General features: G+C 37.1%; 1 protein-coding gene across 1 annotated transcript in view; it reads left to right on the top strand.

Annotated features, from left to right (window-relative positions):
* Nucleotides 1-19,053, top strand: part of WDR49 (WD repeat domain 49) — a 124,254-nt gene that overhangs the window by 34,839 nt on the left and 70,362 nt on the right. The window contains exons 6-8 of the mRNA XM_026499147.4: nt 4,713-4,880; nt 6,533-6,681; nt 18,492-18,725. Of these exons, the coding sequence (XP_026354932.2) occupies nt 4,713-4,880; nt 6,533-6,681; nt 18,492-18,725 (551 nt within the window). The remainder of the gene's footprint in view (nt 1-4,712; nt 4,881-6,532; nt 6,682-18,491; nt 18,726-19,053) is intronic.

The raw sequence follows: 19,053 nt of genomic DNA, 5'->3' as shown, positions 1-19,053 counted from the left end.
GTGTCTCCTCCCAAATTCATATGTTGAAATTCTAACCCCCATACGATGGTATTAGAAGATAGTCCTTTGGGAGGTGGTTAGGTCTGGAGAGTTTAGCTCTCATGAATAGGATTCATGTCTAATAAGAGACCCCAGAGAGTCTCTCACTTTTTCTCCATGTGAGGACACAGCAAGAATTAGGCCATCTATGAACCAGGAAATGGGCCCTTACCAGACACACTCTCAGCACCTTGATCTTGGACTTTCTTTTTTTTCCTTTTTTTTTTTTTTTAAATATTTTATTTATTTATTTTGACAGAGAGACAGCCAGCGAGAGAGGAAACACAAGCACGGGGAGTGGGAGAGGAAGAAGCAGGCTCCCAGCCTCAGAGCCTGATGTGGGGCTCGATCCCAGAATGCCAGGATCACGCCCTGAGCCAAAGGCAGGCACTTAACGACTGTGCCACCCAGGCGCCCCGATCTTGGACTTTCTGTCTCCAAAACTGTGAAAAACAAATGTCTGTTGTTAAGCCACCCAGTCTGTTTTATTATAGCAGCCCGAACAGACTAAGACCTTGGATAAATACTATTGAAAAATATTGCAAAATGAAAGAGAAATATCAAAAGAAATCCTACTAAATATTGGTAGATACAAAATTTTTTTTAAATAGGGGGTTATTTATGGTTAAAAAAGTGCGGTAAAAAAATTACAAATAATGTACAGTTTAGTAGTCCTATATGAATGGATATTGACGAAAATGAATAAAAAAGATAATTTAAAAGGAGAAAGTACAGAGTATAGAAAGGTAAAGAGTCTTTATAGATTTTCTCTTATTTCCAATTATATATATTTATATATATTTTTAAAGATTTTTTAAATTTATTCTACAGGATAGAGACAGCCAGCGAGAGAGGGAACACAAGCAGGGGGAGTGGGAGAGGAGGCTCCCAGCCTCGGAGCCTGATGTGGGGCTCGATCCCAGAACGCCGGGATCATTCCCTCAGCCGAAGGCAGATGCTTAACCGCTGTGCCACCCAGGAACCCCTCTTATTTCCAATTATAGATTTGAAGCTCAAAGTACCTCTGGAAGGAGGACCCATTTCAGTCCCAACCAGTGAATGAATGCCCGTTCTCAGATTTAGCAATCGAAATTAGAAGTTTAAATACAACTTTTTTGTTTGTTTGCAGCTCAGTTATTTCCGGATGAGGAGAAGGAAAGAAATGTTGAAATGAAGAAGCAGAGAGAAAGAGGAGGGCAGGCTGGAGTCAAAAATAGAACAGTGGGCTTAGTAGTGAGTATGCTCCCTGGTCCACAAGGCTGTTCCTACTGGGAATAAGCAACCAATGGTTGCTTTCATTTGATTTTTTTTTTCTTTTTTACCCCAGCAACATGAATTGATATTCTTAGAACTCCTCAAGAAATATTTTGGCTGATTTTATTCTTAGTGTGAGGAAAGAATATACAATTGAGGAAAGAAAGAAATACATGAGCACGTAAGGTAATAATGTTTCATAGAAGCTAAGGATAAAATATTTATAAAGCTGAAATGTCAAAGGAAAAACTTAGTTTCAAACATGAGAGTATTAAGTTACTGGTTTAAGATAGGGTTCAGATTCCTTATTTAAAACTTTGAAGGAGAAATGTTTTCATCTCGTCTGAGTGGTTTTGTGTCATATTTTAATAGAGAAATAATTATATTCTGAAATGCTTATGAAGTAACGACAGATTTTATGCAATAGTGGCAAGACATAAGTGTCTTGAATCTCAGAGGAGTTTTCCCTTTTTTGGTCCCAGATAATTGCATCCTCATATAGACAACACCATTGGAAACCTTGGGTACTATAGACTGGAAGTGTAGCTTCTGAAAAAGTGAGCACTAAATTGTCAATAAAAAAAACCATTGATTTATTATTATTATTATTATTATTATTATTACGTTGAAAGGTGTTTGTCCCCTTTGTTTGACCACTGCTAAAAGAAAGTACAAAATAGTTTAGACTGATACTCAAATCAGTAATTGCTGCACTAATTAATGGAGGTGTGCCAGAGAATTTAGAATACAGAGCCCAGGTTGCATTTCCTTTGGAAACCTTCACAATTGATAGAGATTAAGTTTGGAAGAGAAGCTACATTTAGTATCTTGTTGTGCCTTGTTCCACTTCCCTGCATCTAAATTAGTCCAGAAAAAAGATGGTGCATCCCTGAGTTAGCTAGAACACCATGTCCTTCCTACCAGTTCTCTCGCTGTGTTTAAAACAGTTGAAATCAGCTTTGAGCTGGTGGCCTTGGTTTGAAGAAAGAGGTCTCTTCCTGCAGCTTGTTTAACAGCATGGTGGAAGGTGAGGATTCATTTGTATCATGAACACGGGTCGAATCAGTATTTTGAGAAGTCATTAAATTAACTGCATTATTATTTTTTAATGTGCTTAGCAGTGGGGAATTAGGTGCATTTTGATTTTTTAAAATGAAATAGATAGGGTTATTCTCTCTCTCCTTCTTGAAATGGTAGTTGCTCAGAATATAGAAGGCCGTGTGGGGGCCTCAGAGGATGAGACTCCAACTTCGAAATAAGAAACGCAACAGAAAACAAATGCCCTCAAGCAAAAGAACATCAAGAAAGTTCAAGATAAGGTGTTTTCCAAAATCATACAACTCATAAAGTAAAAAAGCTTAGAAAATGATCACAAGAATTCCTAGTTAGAAATGGCCCAATTTGGGGGTGCCGGGGTGGCTTGGTTGAGCATCTGCCTTTGGCTCAGTTCATGGTCCCGGGGTTCTGGGATCGAGCCCAACATTGGACTGTGCTCAGTGGAAAGTCTGCTTCTCCCTCTCACAGAGGGAGCTCTGTGCTCTCTCTCGTTCTCTCAAATAAATTAATTAATTAAATTAAATCTGAAAGAAAGAAAGAAAGAAAGAAAGAAAGAAAGAAGAAAGAAAAAGGGGCCAATTTTCTACTCTGCTCCAGCTTCTACCTGTTGGCAGGTGATACAAAGCAGCCTCATTCTAGCTTATTCCAACTTCGCCTAACAGCATTACTTACTCAGTTTTCAGGTATCACTTTTCATTTTCAAATCACTTTTCCCACATTAACTAATTGCCATTACACGGGGTCGTTTCGACAGCACAAATGAGGACAGGGATCAGTGGCAGTTCCCTTAATGCCTTTTTTATGACTAAGTGGCAAAGAGCGGAAACACGGAAAGTGAGCATCTTAATGGACAGACATGATCAGGTTGTCTTTTTTTCCTCTCAAAATATTATCTAAAAGTAATTTAAAAAATACTTTACCAATCTTCAAACTCACTGAGTTTTAAAAACAAATCGTTTATTTTTCAGTTCTGCTCATTCCCTTGCTTGATATTTTAAAAACTTCTTCATTATAACCTATCATTTCCTTTGCTGTCTTCAAGAAGTGAGGAACACATTTTTATTTATCAGATAATTTTATTTTAAGGAAATGGCTTTAACGTCACCTCTTCTTACTCAGGCATTCTCAGGAACTCTGACATTCCACAATCTAATCAGATACAAGTTATATCTTGGTCTAGAAATAAAGTGTGAATTGTTGAGCCTCCGATATGTAACACTACAGGCCCATAAATGTCACTCGGTAGCCTGCGGAGTCAAATCTAAAAGCAATACTTTGAATTCCAGAGCAGAATGTAGTTCTTTATATGTTTCTCTTTATAGCCTCGAAACTGAAGATTATAGTTGGATATAATGTGGGAACACATGACAAAGTAATTTTCTGGGTGGAAATACTTTATTTTGGTTGCACTATAATATTATAAAATTTCCATGGATTTGAAGATATAATTACAGTATTGTTATACACTTTAGATTTTATAATATTGCTTCATTAAGTCAAGTTACAATAACCCTCAGCATTTTCTGTAAACAAAAGGAATATTTTCAGTGAGGTTGCTTCCTATAAGAACAATTGTCATCAGATTTTAGACCGTTGGTACTTCCCGTAAAGTAGCAGCAGGGGAGTAGAGGTGCTCAGGGAACTTTATGGCCCAGAAATTAATTGCTCCCTATTGAGGCTCAGACGACTCACCTTTATAGGATCTGATCAGTTCTTAGGTTTGTTCTCCCTTCCTTCCTCTCTCTCTCTTTCTCTTTGAAAGAAAGACAGATGAGAGAAAAGAATGGAGAGAAAACAAGGAGGATATATGAATACTGTTCCTAGAGGATAAGAGCTATTTGCCTTTCGGAGCCAGTGAGTCTGATAGAAATGGAAAGATCCTCCTGACAAAAGGCAGCAAGATCTGGCAATCCCACTCTAACATTCTAGACCAGTCATGACTTAAATAAACCATGGTTTCGGCATAAGTTGGACCTTGGGGAGCAGCAGATGGCTGGTAAGCTCCTGTTTGCCTGCTTCAAACCCAGGAGGAAGAACCTAGGAATCTGGCCAATTACTCATCTTTATTCTCCAGAATCCCATATGATTATTGTGACTAATGTTGTTTCCTGCCATGTGTTCCAACTGAAAAAAATTTCAAGGTATCCTGAGATTGGGTAAAATGTCTGAATGCAGACTTAGCTGTAACTTCTCATTGTAAATTCTTTCATGGAGGGGGGGGAGCATTCAGAATGAGGTATTCCCCACATGTCAGGCTGAGTGATCATAATTTGGGTTTCATTTTTGACTTCAGGTATTAAAACAGTTTTATTTTGCTCATGTGTTGTGAGAAACCAACGAAAGATCTTTTCTTTTTTTATCAGTTACTTACAATGCATCTTTAGATGCTATCATTTCCAGTACAACCAGCAATTCAAACACTGTGGTGCTGGCTTGGAGAGAGAAATCAAAAAAACATCTTAAAATGACATCCTTCAACGTCGCCGAAGGCATTCATGCTTTTGATTACCACTCTCAGCTCAATTTAATTGGTATGTAAAATAAATCATGATAACTACGAGGGCCTCATAAATAGTCTGGGATACATGTTGGTATGCAGGGAGCCTCTCCACCTTGTTGCTTTATTGCCGGGGAGACCGACTTAAACAGCTCACATTTTATTGCCCGAGAATGTCTAATAATGATGCATTATGACGTGCGGCACCTAGGAACTACTACATTGGGGTGAAAATATGAGAAAGCGCCCCAATGCTTTCATGAGTGTTTTTATTAGAATCTGTGGGGGTGTAAGGTGATATAGAAGCAGAAGACAGTTTTTGTGCGGTGTCTGCTCTTCTGCCATCTCTCTGACCCCACCAAATGCTCTGCCTGCTGCTGCCGCCACGCTACAGCGCATGCGCCTGCCACAGCGGCAACCTGTAGGCCGCTTTTCCCCTTTCAGAATACAGCCTCCAGTGCTTTTTGAACATTTTCAGATTGTCTGAATTTTAGTTTAAAATGAGAGTTTCTTGTTTGGATATAAAAGAGTACATGTTACCTGAAGAAATAATCTGTAAAATTTTTAGACGTTAACTATTTAAATAAGATATATGACATTTTGAAAGCTGATAATTTGGTATATAATATCTCTATATATGTGTATATATTCAAACATTGTAAAAAAAAGGTGAGATATTAAAAATTAATAGAGTAGTGACAGAGAATGAACATACATGGCCTTTGGAATGGGTCATATTAATATAAGCCTAATTCAATAATTATCATTCATAGAGTACTGATACCAGCTAGGAGGCTGAGTCTCTAAAATCCCTACTGATCATGGCTGACAGTCATGGTAAAAGATACTTCAGATATGAACTCATGAATATGCCAGTATCCACCTTTCAGGGAGAATTGTAGACTTATTAGAGAAGGCTGGGTTAGCCAACTGAGTTTGAAAGGACTCAAATATCAACCATTCCATTGATTCATTGATTACTTAGCCCCCTGACACTGATCACTTCTTTATACCTAGCATAGTGCTGGAAAAATAAGAGGGAATGAGCTTAGCTCTACATTTGGCCCTCAGCAAGAAAGACAAAGAGCTCTCTACAGAGTTTCCACAGACCTGAAGACCCACTGTACCCCCCCCCACTCTTGATGCACTCCCTCAGTAAAACCAGTTCATGATCAAAAAAATCTTATTCTCTCAGAGTAGGTTAAAGGTATAATTCTGCTGTTTGTGTGCTTGTAAATACTGAATTATTTATATGGTGGTGGAAATAATTTGTTTCCATATACTTTCTCATTAATTTGGAGACTTTAAATATTGTTTTAGTTCTTGCTCACTCCTAGGAGTACTGTAACTTGGTCCACATTCCTAGGTTGTGCTAGCCGGAGTGGGAAAACATCAAGACTGGGAAGCAGGATTTTGTGCCCTCCTGGTTGGGCTGCTGGTTGCCTCCTAAACGGCACGTTATTGTCCTGTCACCTCACGTTCACTCCTTCCATGTCAGCCATTTCCAGTGATAGAACTCATGCCCCATTAGCTTGACACGGTCTTCCTTCCTTCAAGGCAGGGTGCATTAGTGCTCAGACGCATTTAACAACCCCCAGATAGGTGACACATATTCATTTCAAAAAGGAAATTGTATGGGTTGTTCATGTTACTAAAACCACTTTTCCCCCTTCTAATTCTGATTAGCAACTGCTGGCATCAACAATAAAGTTTGTCTTTGGAACCCCTATGTTGTCTCTAAGCCAGTTGGTGTCCTTTGGGGTCATTCAGCCAGTGTAATAGCTGTCCAATTCTTTGCTGCAAGAAAACAACTCTTCAGCTTCTCCAAAGATAAAGTAAGTAACATTGTACATTTAATTTATTTAGTTCTGCCTCCTCAGTTCCTACCTAAATCTATCTGTGGACCTGAATTCCTCTGAGGGATGGGTGGATTTTTAAAATACACTGGCTAACTACTATGGCTTTGGAAATCTATATTAGAAAAGATATTTATGGTAACTTTAGCATAGTCCTGGACAACTGAGCGAAGTATTTCATTAAAAAACTTTTAAACCATATACTCATGGATTTAATCCTTATAACTGCATTCTCAAAAGATCACATCTTGAGAGTTTCCAAAGTTCTCACTAATTCAATAGAGCAAACAAGTGGAGATGAGGAAGTGTTGCTTGGTAATGGTAGGATATGGAAGAGGCATAGCTAATTAGCTATTTTTGTTTTGATATTGAGGAAACTCAGAAATCAAAGTTAATCTGAAGACTATCAAGTATATTAACATTTCAATTATGTATATCAGTCCATTTCTCTTTGGAGACATTTATGGGATATTTTAAATATGGTGGAAAAAAACATGGTGCCAGAACCAGGCAGTCCATGTCAAATCCTGACCACATTATTTACTACCATATCTCCTTAGGAAAACTTCTTAATCTCTAACAATCTTGTCACTTGTTTCTATGTAAAACTTTCATTTTCCTTAATGCCTGATTTTATAGATCCAGGTAACGTGATAGATTTCAAGACATTTGGTTGTGAGAGAAGAAGGTTGAGCAATAGGCTTACTGAGGACAGGCTCTGAGACTTTCAGTGAATCTGACTTTTTATTTTATTCTAAAATGATACATGTATATGTAAAAGTTAAATAGAAACTCATCTTCGGGGCGCCTGGGTGGCACAGCGGTTAAGCGTCTGCCTTCAGCTCAGGGCGTGATCCCGGCGTTACGGGATCGAGCCCCACATCAGGCTCCTCCGCTATGAGCCTACTTCTTCCTCTCCCACTCCCCCTGCTTGTGTTCCCTCTCTCGCTGGCTGTCTCTATCTCTGTCAAATAAATAAAATCTTTAAAAAAAAAAAAAAAAAGAAACTCATCTTCAACTCCTTAACTCTACCCCACCCACAAGTCCTGCCAAACTTGCTTATTTTACTGACTTACCTATTGTATAAATCTTCTCCTCTCTCAGCTGCCACTGCTCAAATAAAAAACTCATCTTCTTTTGCCCAAAATTTTGCAAGGCTTTTCTAACCTGTCTCCCTACTTTCAGATTGGTCTGACTCTAATCTATCCCTTTTCCTGCTAATGAAGTAGTTTGTAAAAAAAACTTTTAGCACTTCATCTAATCCTCAGTCTAAATATCAACTCCAGAATTCTTAAACTTTTGTACAAAGCCCTCCCCCAGTCTGTTACCCCTACTTTATTTCCTGCTTTTCTCTTTTGTTCATTTAATCCTCCAGCCATATCGCACCATTGGCTGTTCCCGCCATGCTGCCTTATGGCTCTGCAGTGTGCTCTTCCTTCTGCCTTTGGTTCCCTCTCCTTGATGATCAACTGGCAAATGCCTGTTTATCTTCAAAGTTTCAGACTTTTTGTAATCTTTCACACAGACCTAGGTGTTTCCTTCTTTTCACTCCAGTTGCACCTGTGTGTCTCTCATCAGAACATGTAACCTGTTGTATTAAAATTGTTAGTTTGCTTCCTTAAGCAGGGGTAGTATCTTTTCAGCTGGTGTACTTTTTTTTTTTTTTAAAGATTTTTATTTATTTGACAGAGAGAGAGACAGCCAGCGAGAGAGGGAACACAGGCAGGGGGAGTGGGAGAGGAAGAAGGCGGCTCCCAGTGGAGTAGCCTGATGTGGGGCTCGATCCCAGGACTCTGGGATCACGCCCTGAGCCTAAGGCAGATGCTTAACGACTGCGCCACCCAGGTGCCCCCATAGGCCTGAATTTTTGCCTGCTGCATAGTAACTCATAGTATAGGTAGTCATAACTTCATTATCAATCACCTGTTGATCATAAAAGATATTTCTAATTTTTTACCTTTATAAACCATCTTTCCTTCCTTCCCTCCCTCTCTCTCTCTCTCACACACACACACGCACACACGCACAAATGCACAGACATGCACACACATCTTTAAGACCTCATGTGTTAATTTCTTTGTGATAAGTTCCTAGAGATAAGTTCCTAGAAGTGATGCTATTGGGTTAACAGGGATGCACTTCTTTTTTTTTTTTTAATTTAAATTCAACTAGCCAACATATAGTACATCATTAGTTTCATATGTAAAGTTCAGTAATTCATCAGTTGCGTATAATACCCAGTGCTCATCACATCACGTGCCCTCCTTAATGCCCATCACCCAGTTACCCCATCCCCCTGCCCACCTCCCCTCCAGTAACCCTCAGTTTCTTTCCCATAGTTAAGAGTCTCTCATGGTTTGTCTCCCTTTCTGATTTCTTCCCATTCCATTTTCCCTCCCTTCTCCTGTGACCCTCTGCACAATTTCTTATGTTCCACATATGAGTGAAACCATATGATAATTGTCTTTCTCTGCTTGACTTATTTCACTCAGCATGATACCGTCCAGTTCCATCCACGTTGATGTAAATGATAAGGTTTCATCCTTTCTGATGGCTGAATAATATTCTTTTGTATACATACACCACATCTTTATCCATTCATCTGCTGGTGGACATCTCTGCCCTTTCCATAGTTTGGCTATTGTGGACATTGCTGCTGTAAACACTGGGGTGCAGGTGCCCCTTTGGATTACTACATCTGTATCCTTGGGGTAAATACCCAGTAATGCAATTGCTAGGGAATGCACTTCTTGAAGAACTTTTTAAGATATTGCTGATTTAGATCTAGAAACATTGTACCCATTGGTATACTCATCAGAGGTGTGTAAAGGTGCTTGTTTCCCCACAGTCTTGTCAATAATGGATACTATTAATGTGTTCACTTTTTTGTGTGTGAGCCTGACGGATAAAAAATTAGGATGAGTTTCTTTTTCAGATTTATTTATATTCATATATTTATTGTTTTTTGGTGCATTATCTGATCATGCCCTTTCTTATTAACTCTCTTTTTCTTATTGATTTGTAGTAGTTTGAAAAATATTTTGATTATTTTTATTATAGATGATGCCAATATTTTACTTATTTCAAGCATATATCTTTTAACTTGGTGTTCTTTTTCTCATTCAAAAGTTTGTTTTTTTTTTAAAGATTTTATGTATTTATTTGTCAGAGAGAGAGAGAGAGCACAAGCAGGGGGAGTGGCAGGCAGAGGCAGAGGGAGAGGGAGAAGCAGGCTCCCTGCTCAGCAGGGAGCCTGATGCGGGGCTCAATCCCAGGACCCTGGGATCATGACCTAAGCCAAAAGCAGACACTTAACCCACTGAGCCACCCTGGCATCCCCTCATTCAAAAGTTTTTCTTTTTCTTTTTCTTTTTTTTTTTTTTAACAGAAGTCTTTAATTTTTATGAAGTTGAGTCTAAGAAATGATTTTCTTTAAGGCTCTAGATTTTGTATCTATATTAGGAATGTCTTTTACACTTCATTTTTATAAAAGTCTTTATTTCTGCTAATAGTTTTTCTGTTTTTGAATATAGTTTGCATTTACCTTTGTGGTTTATTTTGTGTAAAGTTTTTTTTTCTACAGATGGATATCCGAGATTATTTTTTGAATTTGTCTCTCACTGATTTGAAATGCTATTTGTTATCATTTGAATTACCATATATATATTTATATATGAATTTATTTCTGGGTGTTTTATTCTTTCCATCAGTCTGTCTTTTCCTACATAATATATCATTTAACCAGCGTAACTTTATTGTATGTATGTATATATATATTTTTAAAGATTATTTTATTTATTTGTTTGAGAAAGAAAGACAGAACATAAGCCTGGCAGAGGGGAGGGAAAAGGGAGAGGCAGAGGGAAAGGGAAAAGCAGACTCTCTGTTGAGCAGGGAACCTGATGTGGGACTCGATCCCAGGCCCTGGGATCATGACCTGAGCTGAAGGCAGACGCTTAACCGACTGAGCCACCTAGGCATCCTGTATTTTGATACTGAGCATTTTCTACTTCTTGTTTTCTTCTTTTAATTTTAACTATCTTCTACATTTTATCCTTTATAAACCAAGTAAATTTCAGGATCAGTATTCATGCTTCATGAAAAAACATACTAGTGTTTGAGTTGAAATTTCATTGAATATGATGATATTTGACATCTTTAATTAAAAATGCTGAGAAACCACACCCTGTATTTCTCCATTTATTCATTATTTTAGCTGTCTTTTGGAAAAATTTCATGCACAAATTTCTTTCCCATTCCTTGTTCAGGTTTTTCCTATTTTTTTTTTTTGAGGCAACTTATCATATTCTTGACTTTAATGTGAGTGTTTCTAATCAGGGTGGGCCCACTTTCTATATAACCCATTCACTGAGTTTTAAATTTTAATATAGTTTTTTGTTTTTGTTTTTGTTTTTTTTTCTAAAACACTTTTTTTTAACTGCCTGGTAGTTTTGGATAGTCTTTTGGTGCTTACTCATTTTGGGATTTTTTATTTCTAGCTCTTTAATTTCAATTTCATTATTATATGTTCTTATCTAATAATTATAGTGATCTGGAGTCCTTAGAGATCTAAATCTGATATTTGCTATTCTGGTGGTTCTCCCTCATGGTGACTTGTTTCCTTTTTATGTCTATCTTTTATTGTCACCTCATTTTTCGTTGTTGCTAAAGTATAGGCACCCTGAGGAACTAAACGGAAGATGCTTTCCTCCAGAGATTTCTGTTTGTTTCTGAAGGTGGAAATGAGGGAAACTGCTGTCCTGAGGCGACTACTCTCCTTTTCTGTTGTCCATTTCACTGAACAGTCTCACCTCAGTACCTCTACTTTGCTGATGGTCCAAGGCTTAGGTTCCTGCTTGTAGTCTCTTCATTTGTGCCTACTGTTCACTGTTTCTATTTTAAGTTTGCTTCTTTTTCCCTCTTTTTTCTTTTGGACCTGTAGAGATTGTCCCCAATCCCTGAAGACCCAGCAAGACAACAGAAATTATGTTTTATTCAGAGTTGTGTTTCTTTGAAGCACAAAAGCCCCCTATGAAAACCTAGTCTGCAATGATACTTAAACCAGAATTCCCTTGTTCTATCTGGTTTTCAGTTATTTCCTTCAAAGTTGTTGTTAGTATAAATCTTGAGGGGAGAGAGAGAGAGAGAGAGAGAGAGAGAAAGAGAGAAAGAAAGAAAGAAAGAAAGAAAGAGAAAAATTTAAAGTGTTTAAGTTTACTTTGTAAAACAAAATAGGAATGGTGGTCTTTGAAAAGCAAAATTAGAAAACTTTTTTTTGAAGACTAAGACAAAGTCTGTTTTTTAGTGTTAGGTGAGTAATGACAATGGCAAAAAATCAGTTTAATTGAAATTGTTTTGGTTTCCCAAGTAAACTTTTGTTCTGAAAAGGAGAGCACCTGAAATAATATGTTGGTATTAGTTAAGTCTATTAAACTTGAGTTTATTAAACTTAAATTTGTTGAACTGGGGCATCAGTGAGATTTTTGCAGAACAATTCATAGTGCTAGAAAATGTTTTGAATCTTTCAAGTTCAGTGATAGAGTACACAAACAGACACTTAATAGAAATCTGAGTCTTACAGCTGTATATCTTCTGTCATTCTTGTTGAAAAGAATGTAAAAAGAAACAGAGAAGATAATGGTTATGGTAACAATTTAAAGATGGTTAGCATAAGAGAAGATTTTAATTTCCAGCCAATATTTTAGGTTGGACTTCAGTTTTGGAAAAAAAAAATTGGTAAAAATATTTCTTAAAGGAAGCTCTGTTCTATGATTTTATGATAAAAAACATTATCTGAGCTATACAGTAGAATACTTTTGCTTGCATATATCATGTCAAACAAAATTGCCTTTAAGCGTTCACTGATGATGCTTTTGTGGATTATCCAAAGGCTTAAATTCTAAAGAAATAGACTTGTTAATACATAAAGGAGTATTCAGGAGACCCAGTTCCATCAGTTCCTGTTATCCTATCATCTGCAAGTAGGCTATCCATTTTTACGGATTACCCCGGAGAGCTGAGCTGCTGCACTGCTGTCCTCAAAATCCCCTAGTGATACATACTCTCTCTCTCTCTTGTTCTTATTTCATTTTGTATCTATCCCCTACAGGGTGGCTGGAGTTAGTAGTAAATGTTTGATGAAACCAAACCAGTCTCACTGATAGTCATCTGAGTCCGTTTTCTACTTTTCCTTAATTTTATATCATTATTAGGATACTATGAATCTTTTTTTCCCTCCTACTCTGTATTAAACTTGGACGAGTTGCCAATGTATAAATAATGCTGATTTGGTTTTACAAAGGGCACTGAAAACAGATTCTCTATCTATCCATACATCTATCCATGTATTTACCCATCCATGAAGTTACCTGTTTACAAATATAATAGTTATAGGATAAAATAACAGTTTAATTTATGTATTTTCCTGTTGTTTAGAGTAGTTTTATTAGGTCTATGTGAAATGATTCTGTCTCTTGAAGGGAGCAGGAAAAAATGATTTTTCTTTTCAAAGATTTTATTTATTTACTTGAGAGAGCAAAGGCACAAGCAGGAGGGAAGAGCAGGGTCCCACTGAGCAGGGAGCCGGATGTGGGGCTTCATCCCAGGACCCTGGGATCATGACCTGAGCTGAAAGCAGACACTTAACCAACTGAGCCACCCAGGTGCCCCATGGGAGCAGGAAAAAATTCTTCAGTGAAATTAGACTGAGAACATTGTGGTTTCTCTAGTCCAATCTTCATAGTGCCCTTTTCTAAATTTGTTTGAATTGTTGTTTTGGAATCTATAGATAATGGCTTGAACAACTTTAGTACATTCTAGACAGAACTGACAGAATTTCAGAGCTGACAGGGGCCCCGTTGGGAGAAAGGTGAAGAAATGGACAGGTAAAATCACATACCTAAGCTGACAGATCTGAGTAATATTAAAATGAGGATCCATGTGTCTGGTCTCAGTCCACTGATTTTTAGTTCTAATGTATATGAATAATCCTGCATTATTAAATAGTAACAGTTGAAGCAAGGTAAAGATTAAGCAAAAGAATATATGCCTTCATCATTATGCGAATAGCTAAATTTTGTCTTTATATTAAATCATAACCTTAGGTGCTCTTTCTCCTAATATAAAAATGGTGATGAAATAGAAAGCCCCCAACCATGCCATTTCAAGAACTAGACTTAGGAAGGCTGAGCTTGGACAGACATCACAAGTTCTGAGGTATCATGATGAAAACAGAGTGTACAGTTTAGATCAAAATTTGTGGAAAATATAAATTAAAAAGTATCAATTGTTCAGTTGTGATTTTTAAGCTTAGGTGTTTGTCAGTTAATTTTTCCTACTAAGAATAAAGAAAACCTTGCTAGGAAATCTGGAATGAAAATCGACATTAAATATACTTCTTTCTGAACTGTGGCCTAATTCTATCCCAGAAGTCAACTTGAATATCAAAGAGAAGAACCCATTCTTCTCAAATACTAACTAGATATTTAAGTTACATTTTGTCAAAGGACTTGATTAATAAAACTGAATTAATGTGAGGTATTTTTCATGATTAAAAGGATAAAGACTGATTAGGAAAGAAGGGGAATACAGTTATCTGGTTTAAAGGCAAGCCACATGATATTACTAATTAAGCTGAGAAAAAGATTTCTTGTTCAAGGATATTAGCATTGACCTTAAAACCATGTAGACAAGTCAAGATACAATGCAAAGGAAATGTTTGGGAAATTAAAAAAAAAAAAAATGCTGATGCCTAAGCCCCATCCTTAGATATTCTGATTTAATAGGCCTGGCAAAAGGACCCAAACAGGTGATTTCGAAGGCACTGTAGGTGTTTCTAATGTCAAGGGTAAGAACCACTCAAATAGAATGTGGTAATGTAGAAAAAATTGAAAAACATGTGGGAGGTCACGTAGTGTAACATGATTTCTAGGTGAGTGCCGGAACACTGTTTTGCGCATTGATGTTAACATATCTATGTTGTTGCTTTCATCCTCAGCCAAGAGAAAAATTAGAGAATTAAAGATAGAGGGGACTTAATGGGATCAGAGATCACTAATTAAGAGATTTAGGGTTCTTTGAAGGAAGAAGGGAAAGCAGAACAAAAAAACATAATTTTAAGAAAAAGTAATAAACATGCACATTTTGATAAAAAACATATTTCTAGTTTTAATTGCTAATAGCAAGAACTAACCTCTTGTAGACTAGAGGTTATTGCTCATCTATTTTTAATTTTTCATTTAATTTATGTGACTCTATGTCAATAAAATATTAAAGGCAATATAAATTATTTGAACAACATGATGGAAAATGATTCTGTGGAAATTATAGTCCATTAATACTGTTGAGTTATTATTAATCTATATTCAGCTATGCCCCAGATTATTATTCTGACATGAAGTTAGTTTCTACTTTTTAGAAGGCAGTCCTTACTAAACAAGATAGGATTCTCAACAATGAAGGTACGACTATCATAAACAATATGAGTGTTGGAAAATGATCTAGATGTGTCTAATCTTGCAGCTTTCACATTCAAAATAACAGTGTATCAATTCTATTTATACTTAGGACACACTAAAAAATATTTACAAGTCTTAGTTCTTGTAGAATTTATATTTTTGAGGAAAAGCATTCTGGAGAGTTGCCAGAATGTTTTAAATAAAAACAATTTAGTAATGTTTAAGAACCAGAATGAGTTCTGTAATGAAAAATTCTTGGCAAAAAACCCAATTTACTTCATAAATATATATTCTTGGGGTTAGAAGGATTGTTAACGTTGTTTATCTGGCAGGGGTTGACTAGGTTATTTTAAGTTTGTTATAATTTTGGTAAATGGAGAGGTTACCCTATACATTAAGCATAATTATTTCTACAAGATGTTTGAAAAAGTTTCATAAAATGTCATTGTGGATTATATAAGATCTGCAATTGGGCGAATAACCATGCAGAAGTGAGGCAAGATTTTATGGGGTTCCGTATTCTTGGACTTTATCCAAGCTAATGGTCTCCATCAACGAGCTGGATAAAGACATAGTTATTAGGTGAGCCAAAATCTTCAACAAATTCAAAAAATACCTATTGAACACCTACCGTGTCTCATGGGATACGTGGACAAATCAGGGAGGAATTGTCAAAATAATTGAATTAGGATTCAGATTATATTGTCATATTTTGAAACTTTGAATCCAAAGTAGGAAAATCCTGGTCTTGGCTTAATACATCAGATTTCTGAAGGTAGGATCGTAGATGTCTGGCTTGATTATTTGTTCATCGGGATTAATATTTAGAGTTTTGCACAGTCAGAATCTCAAGGTAAGCAAGATTCATGATGGAGTGACTTAATCATAATGCAAAAATAAATGGTTTAAAGAAGTCACAGAACCTCTAACAGTGGTTAGAACACTCCTGAAATATTGACTCCATTCTGAGCAACCATGGTTAACATAGATAGATCCTTGAGGAACTTCAAGTGTCCATCTTATGTTTTGATGAGTAGAGAGATACTGTCTTAAATTAATAATGCAGTAATTAATGTACAAGTATATTATTTTAAAGTATCACAACCAATAGGACCAGAAGAAAAAATTTAGATTGGGAGGAATGAAAAGGGAGAAAAAATATAAGTAACCTCTTTTCTTTCAAAGGAGAGAGTCATTTGGTCAATATATGATATGTTACACACATACACATGTTTGATCAATATATTCTATGCACATGCACACACACATACACTATTACTTGGTGTTATGGAGAAATCTATAACTCAGAAAGGTTAAAGAAGGCTGTCGCCAAATACATAAAAAAATAAAAAATAATTAAAAAGGCTGTCTCTGGAGTAGAGTAGGACCTAGGGTTGAGGGGGTGGGTTGAGAATAAAGCCCTCCAGTGCTATTGGATTTTAGACTGTGGACATATGAAGCTATGGTTTTAAAAGTAAACGATATTTGAATGATCCTCTCCTGGAGAGAAAGTGCAAACAGAGTGAGAGAATCAAGAGCCTGCCATGGTGGAGTGAGTTCTCATGGTAAGATGGTTGAAGGAACTGGGATCATTTGCCCTGGACAAGGGGTGGAAGAAGAGGCTTATGTGGATGTAGGAAAAGAGGGCAGAATCAAGAGGCAGGAGAGGATGTCTTTGGCAGAAAATACTTAATCATTACCGTAGGGATTTCTATCCTGTGGATTCCCAGGATCTGTACATAGGTATGAGGGCTGTGCGTGTCTATGTTTATGAAAAAATTAGATGGAAAATTGTGTACATACATGGGTATATGCATTTAGGAGGGGATAGACCATCATTTTGGACACATTTTATTTTCCCAAGAGAGTATACAATTTAAAATACGTTAAGACCTGCAGGGTTGCCTGCCTTCTGGAGTTATAAACACTCATTTAAACAGAGACCATTTTTTATACATAATTGAGAAATCATTCTTACATTGGATAAGATACACTAGTTTACTTGAAAAAACCTTCTCTGCTCTTAGGTTCTAATATTTATACAATGAAAACATAATAAAGTGCATCTAATAAAAGTATTTATTGAACACTTACTACATGCTGGTCATCATGCTAAATGCTTGACATAGGGGTCTGGTTCAAACTTCATAGCATCGGATGAGGTAGGTTCTACATCAAAACCTCAGAGAGGCAAAGAAACTTGCTAGAGTTGGCCCTACAGTAGGAGACAGAACCAAGATTAGAACTCAAGAAGCCTAGCTCTAGAGCTTGCCTGCTAGCATCTTTTGGAGGGATTTTTCACTGTCTTCCTTTTGACTCTCCCTCACTGCCCATGTTAATTTCATACCACGGCTGATCACAGCAACATGTGCACCTGCAAAGGTGCTCTTCCTGTTTTCTTCAATTGTCTCATGCCATTAGCATGTCGTTCTTGTGTCTTATTGTCTATGTTTGAATAAGAATCTAATGTCTGAGATTTACGTGAACTTGATTTCACTTAATACCAAGTCTTTTATTTCACACACATACATTATATATGTATATATGTAATATGTATATAATATATATTTTATACTATATAGTGATATAGTCATGTGTGTATATATATAGAGAGAGTATAATATATATTATATATATTAGAGAGACCGGATTACTTTTCTGTTGCTAATGTGACAAATAACCACAAACTCAGTGGCTTAAAACAACACAAATGTATTTGTGTTCTGTAGGTTAGAATTCCAGCATGGGTCTCACTGAGCTAAAATCAAGGTGTTGGCAGGGCTCCTCCTTTTTGGAAGCTCTGGGGGACAGTCCCTTTCCTTGCCTTTTCTAGCTTCTTTGGCACATGGCCCCCTTCCTCCATCTTCAAAGCTAGCGATACTAGAGTCCTTCTCACATCCCATCACTCTAATCTTCCTTATGATTATGTCAGACTCACCCACAGCATCCAGAGTAATGTCTCTTAAAGTCCCTAATTGATCACATCTGGAAAATCCCTTTTGCCATGCAAAAGAGCATACACACTGCAGGGATAAGGACACAGACCTCTGGGGTGACTATTACCCTGCCTACCACAAGCACTCGCTAAATACAGTACTCTTCGGGGGACTGAAACAAAACACAGTCCTTCCCTGGGGAAGATTACAATGAGAAGACATTTAAATGGATAAGGAGATACAAGAAAACTATGTGCCATGACAGAAGTATGCACAATTATAGCACCGTGGAGGAAACAACCATCTGCCTGGGGTACAGCGTGAACCAGAAATAATTTTGGCTAAAATATGGCAATTGTTCTTGACATGTTCATATGACTTGATCACTTTTATCCAGGTTTTGAGACTCTGGGATATTCAGCACCAGCTGGCCATCCAGAGGATAGCTTGTTCTTTCCCCAAAAGTCAGGACTTCAGATGTCTCTTCCACTTTGATGAAGCCCATGGACGACTTTTCATCTCATTTAATAACCAGCTCGCGTTGTTGGCAATGAAAAGCGAGGCCAGCACAAGGGTGAAGAGCCACAGGGAAGCAGTCACTTGTGTTCTTTACAATTCGGTCTTGAAGCAGGTAATGATGCTTTTCTGTCACTCTCCTGACAAGTCCCCGTGTCCAGAGTCTCGTTCCTTTAATTCGACCTAAGGCAACTAAGGACAAATACAGAAAAAAAAAAAAATTGTGGGAAAGCAACGATTTAATAGCCATGTGCTTTTCTGCAATGATGTGTGTTCAGGTGGGTTTGAAGAGTGATTTCATTTTCAGCCAGTGACCACAGCGGCACAGATAGAGTTATAAGGAATTACAATACGCCAGCAAAAACAAACAAAACATGTAATGTAATTGAACTTCTGTTTGTTACTCGCTAGTTTGGGTCTTGATGCCAAATGCCAGTGAACCT

Source organism: Ursus arctos, unplaced genomic scaffold (genome assembly GCF_023065955.2).
Source record: "Ursus arctos isolate Adak ecotype North America unplaced genomic scaffold, UrsArc2.0 scaffold_4, whole genome shotgun sequence".
In the NCBI taxonomy this organism is placed as follows: domain Eukaryota; kingdom Metazoa; phylum Chordata; class Mammalia; order Carnivora; family Ursidae; genus Ursus; species Ursus arctos.
This window is presented reverse-complemented; position numbering and strand designations above follow the sequence as displayed.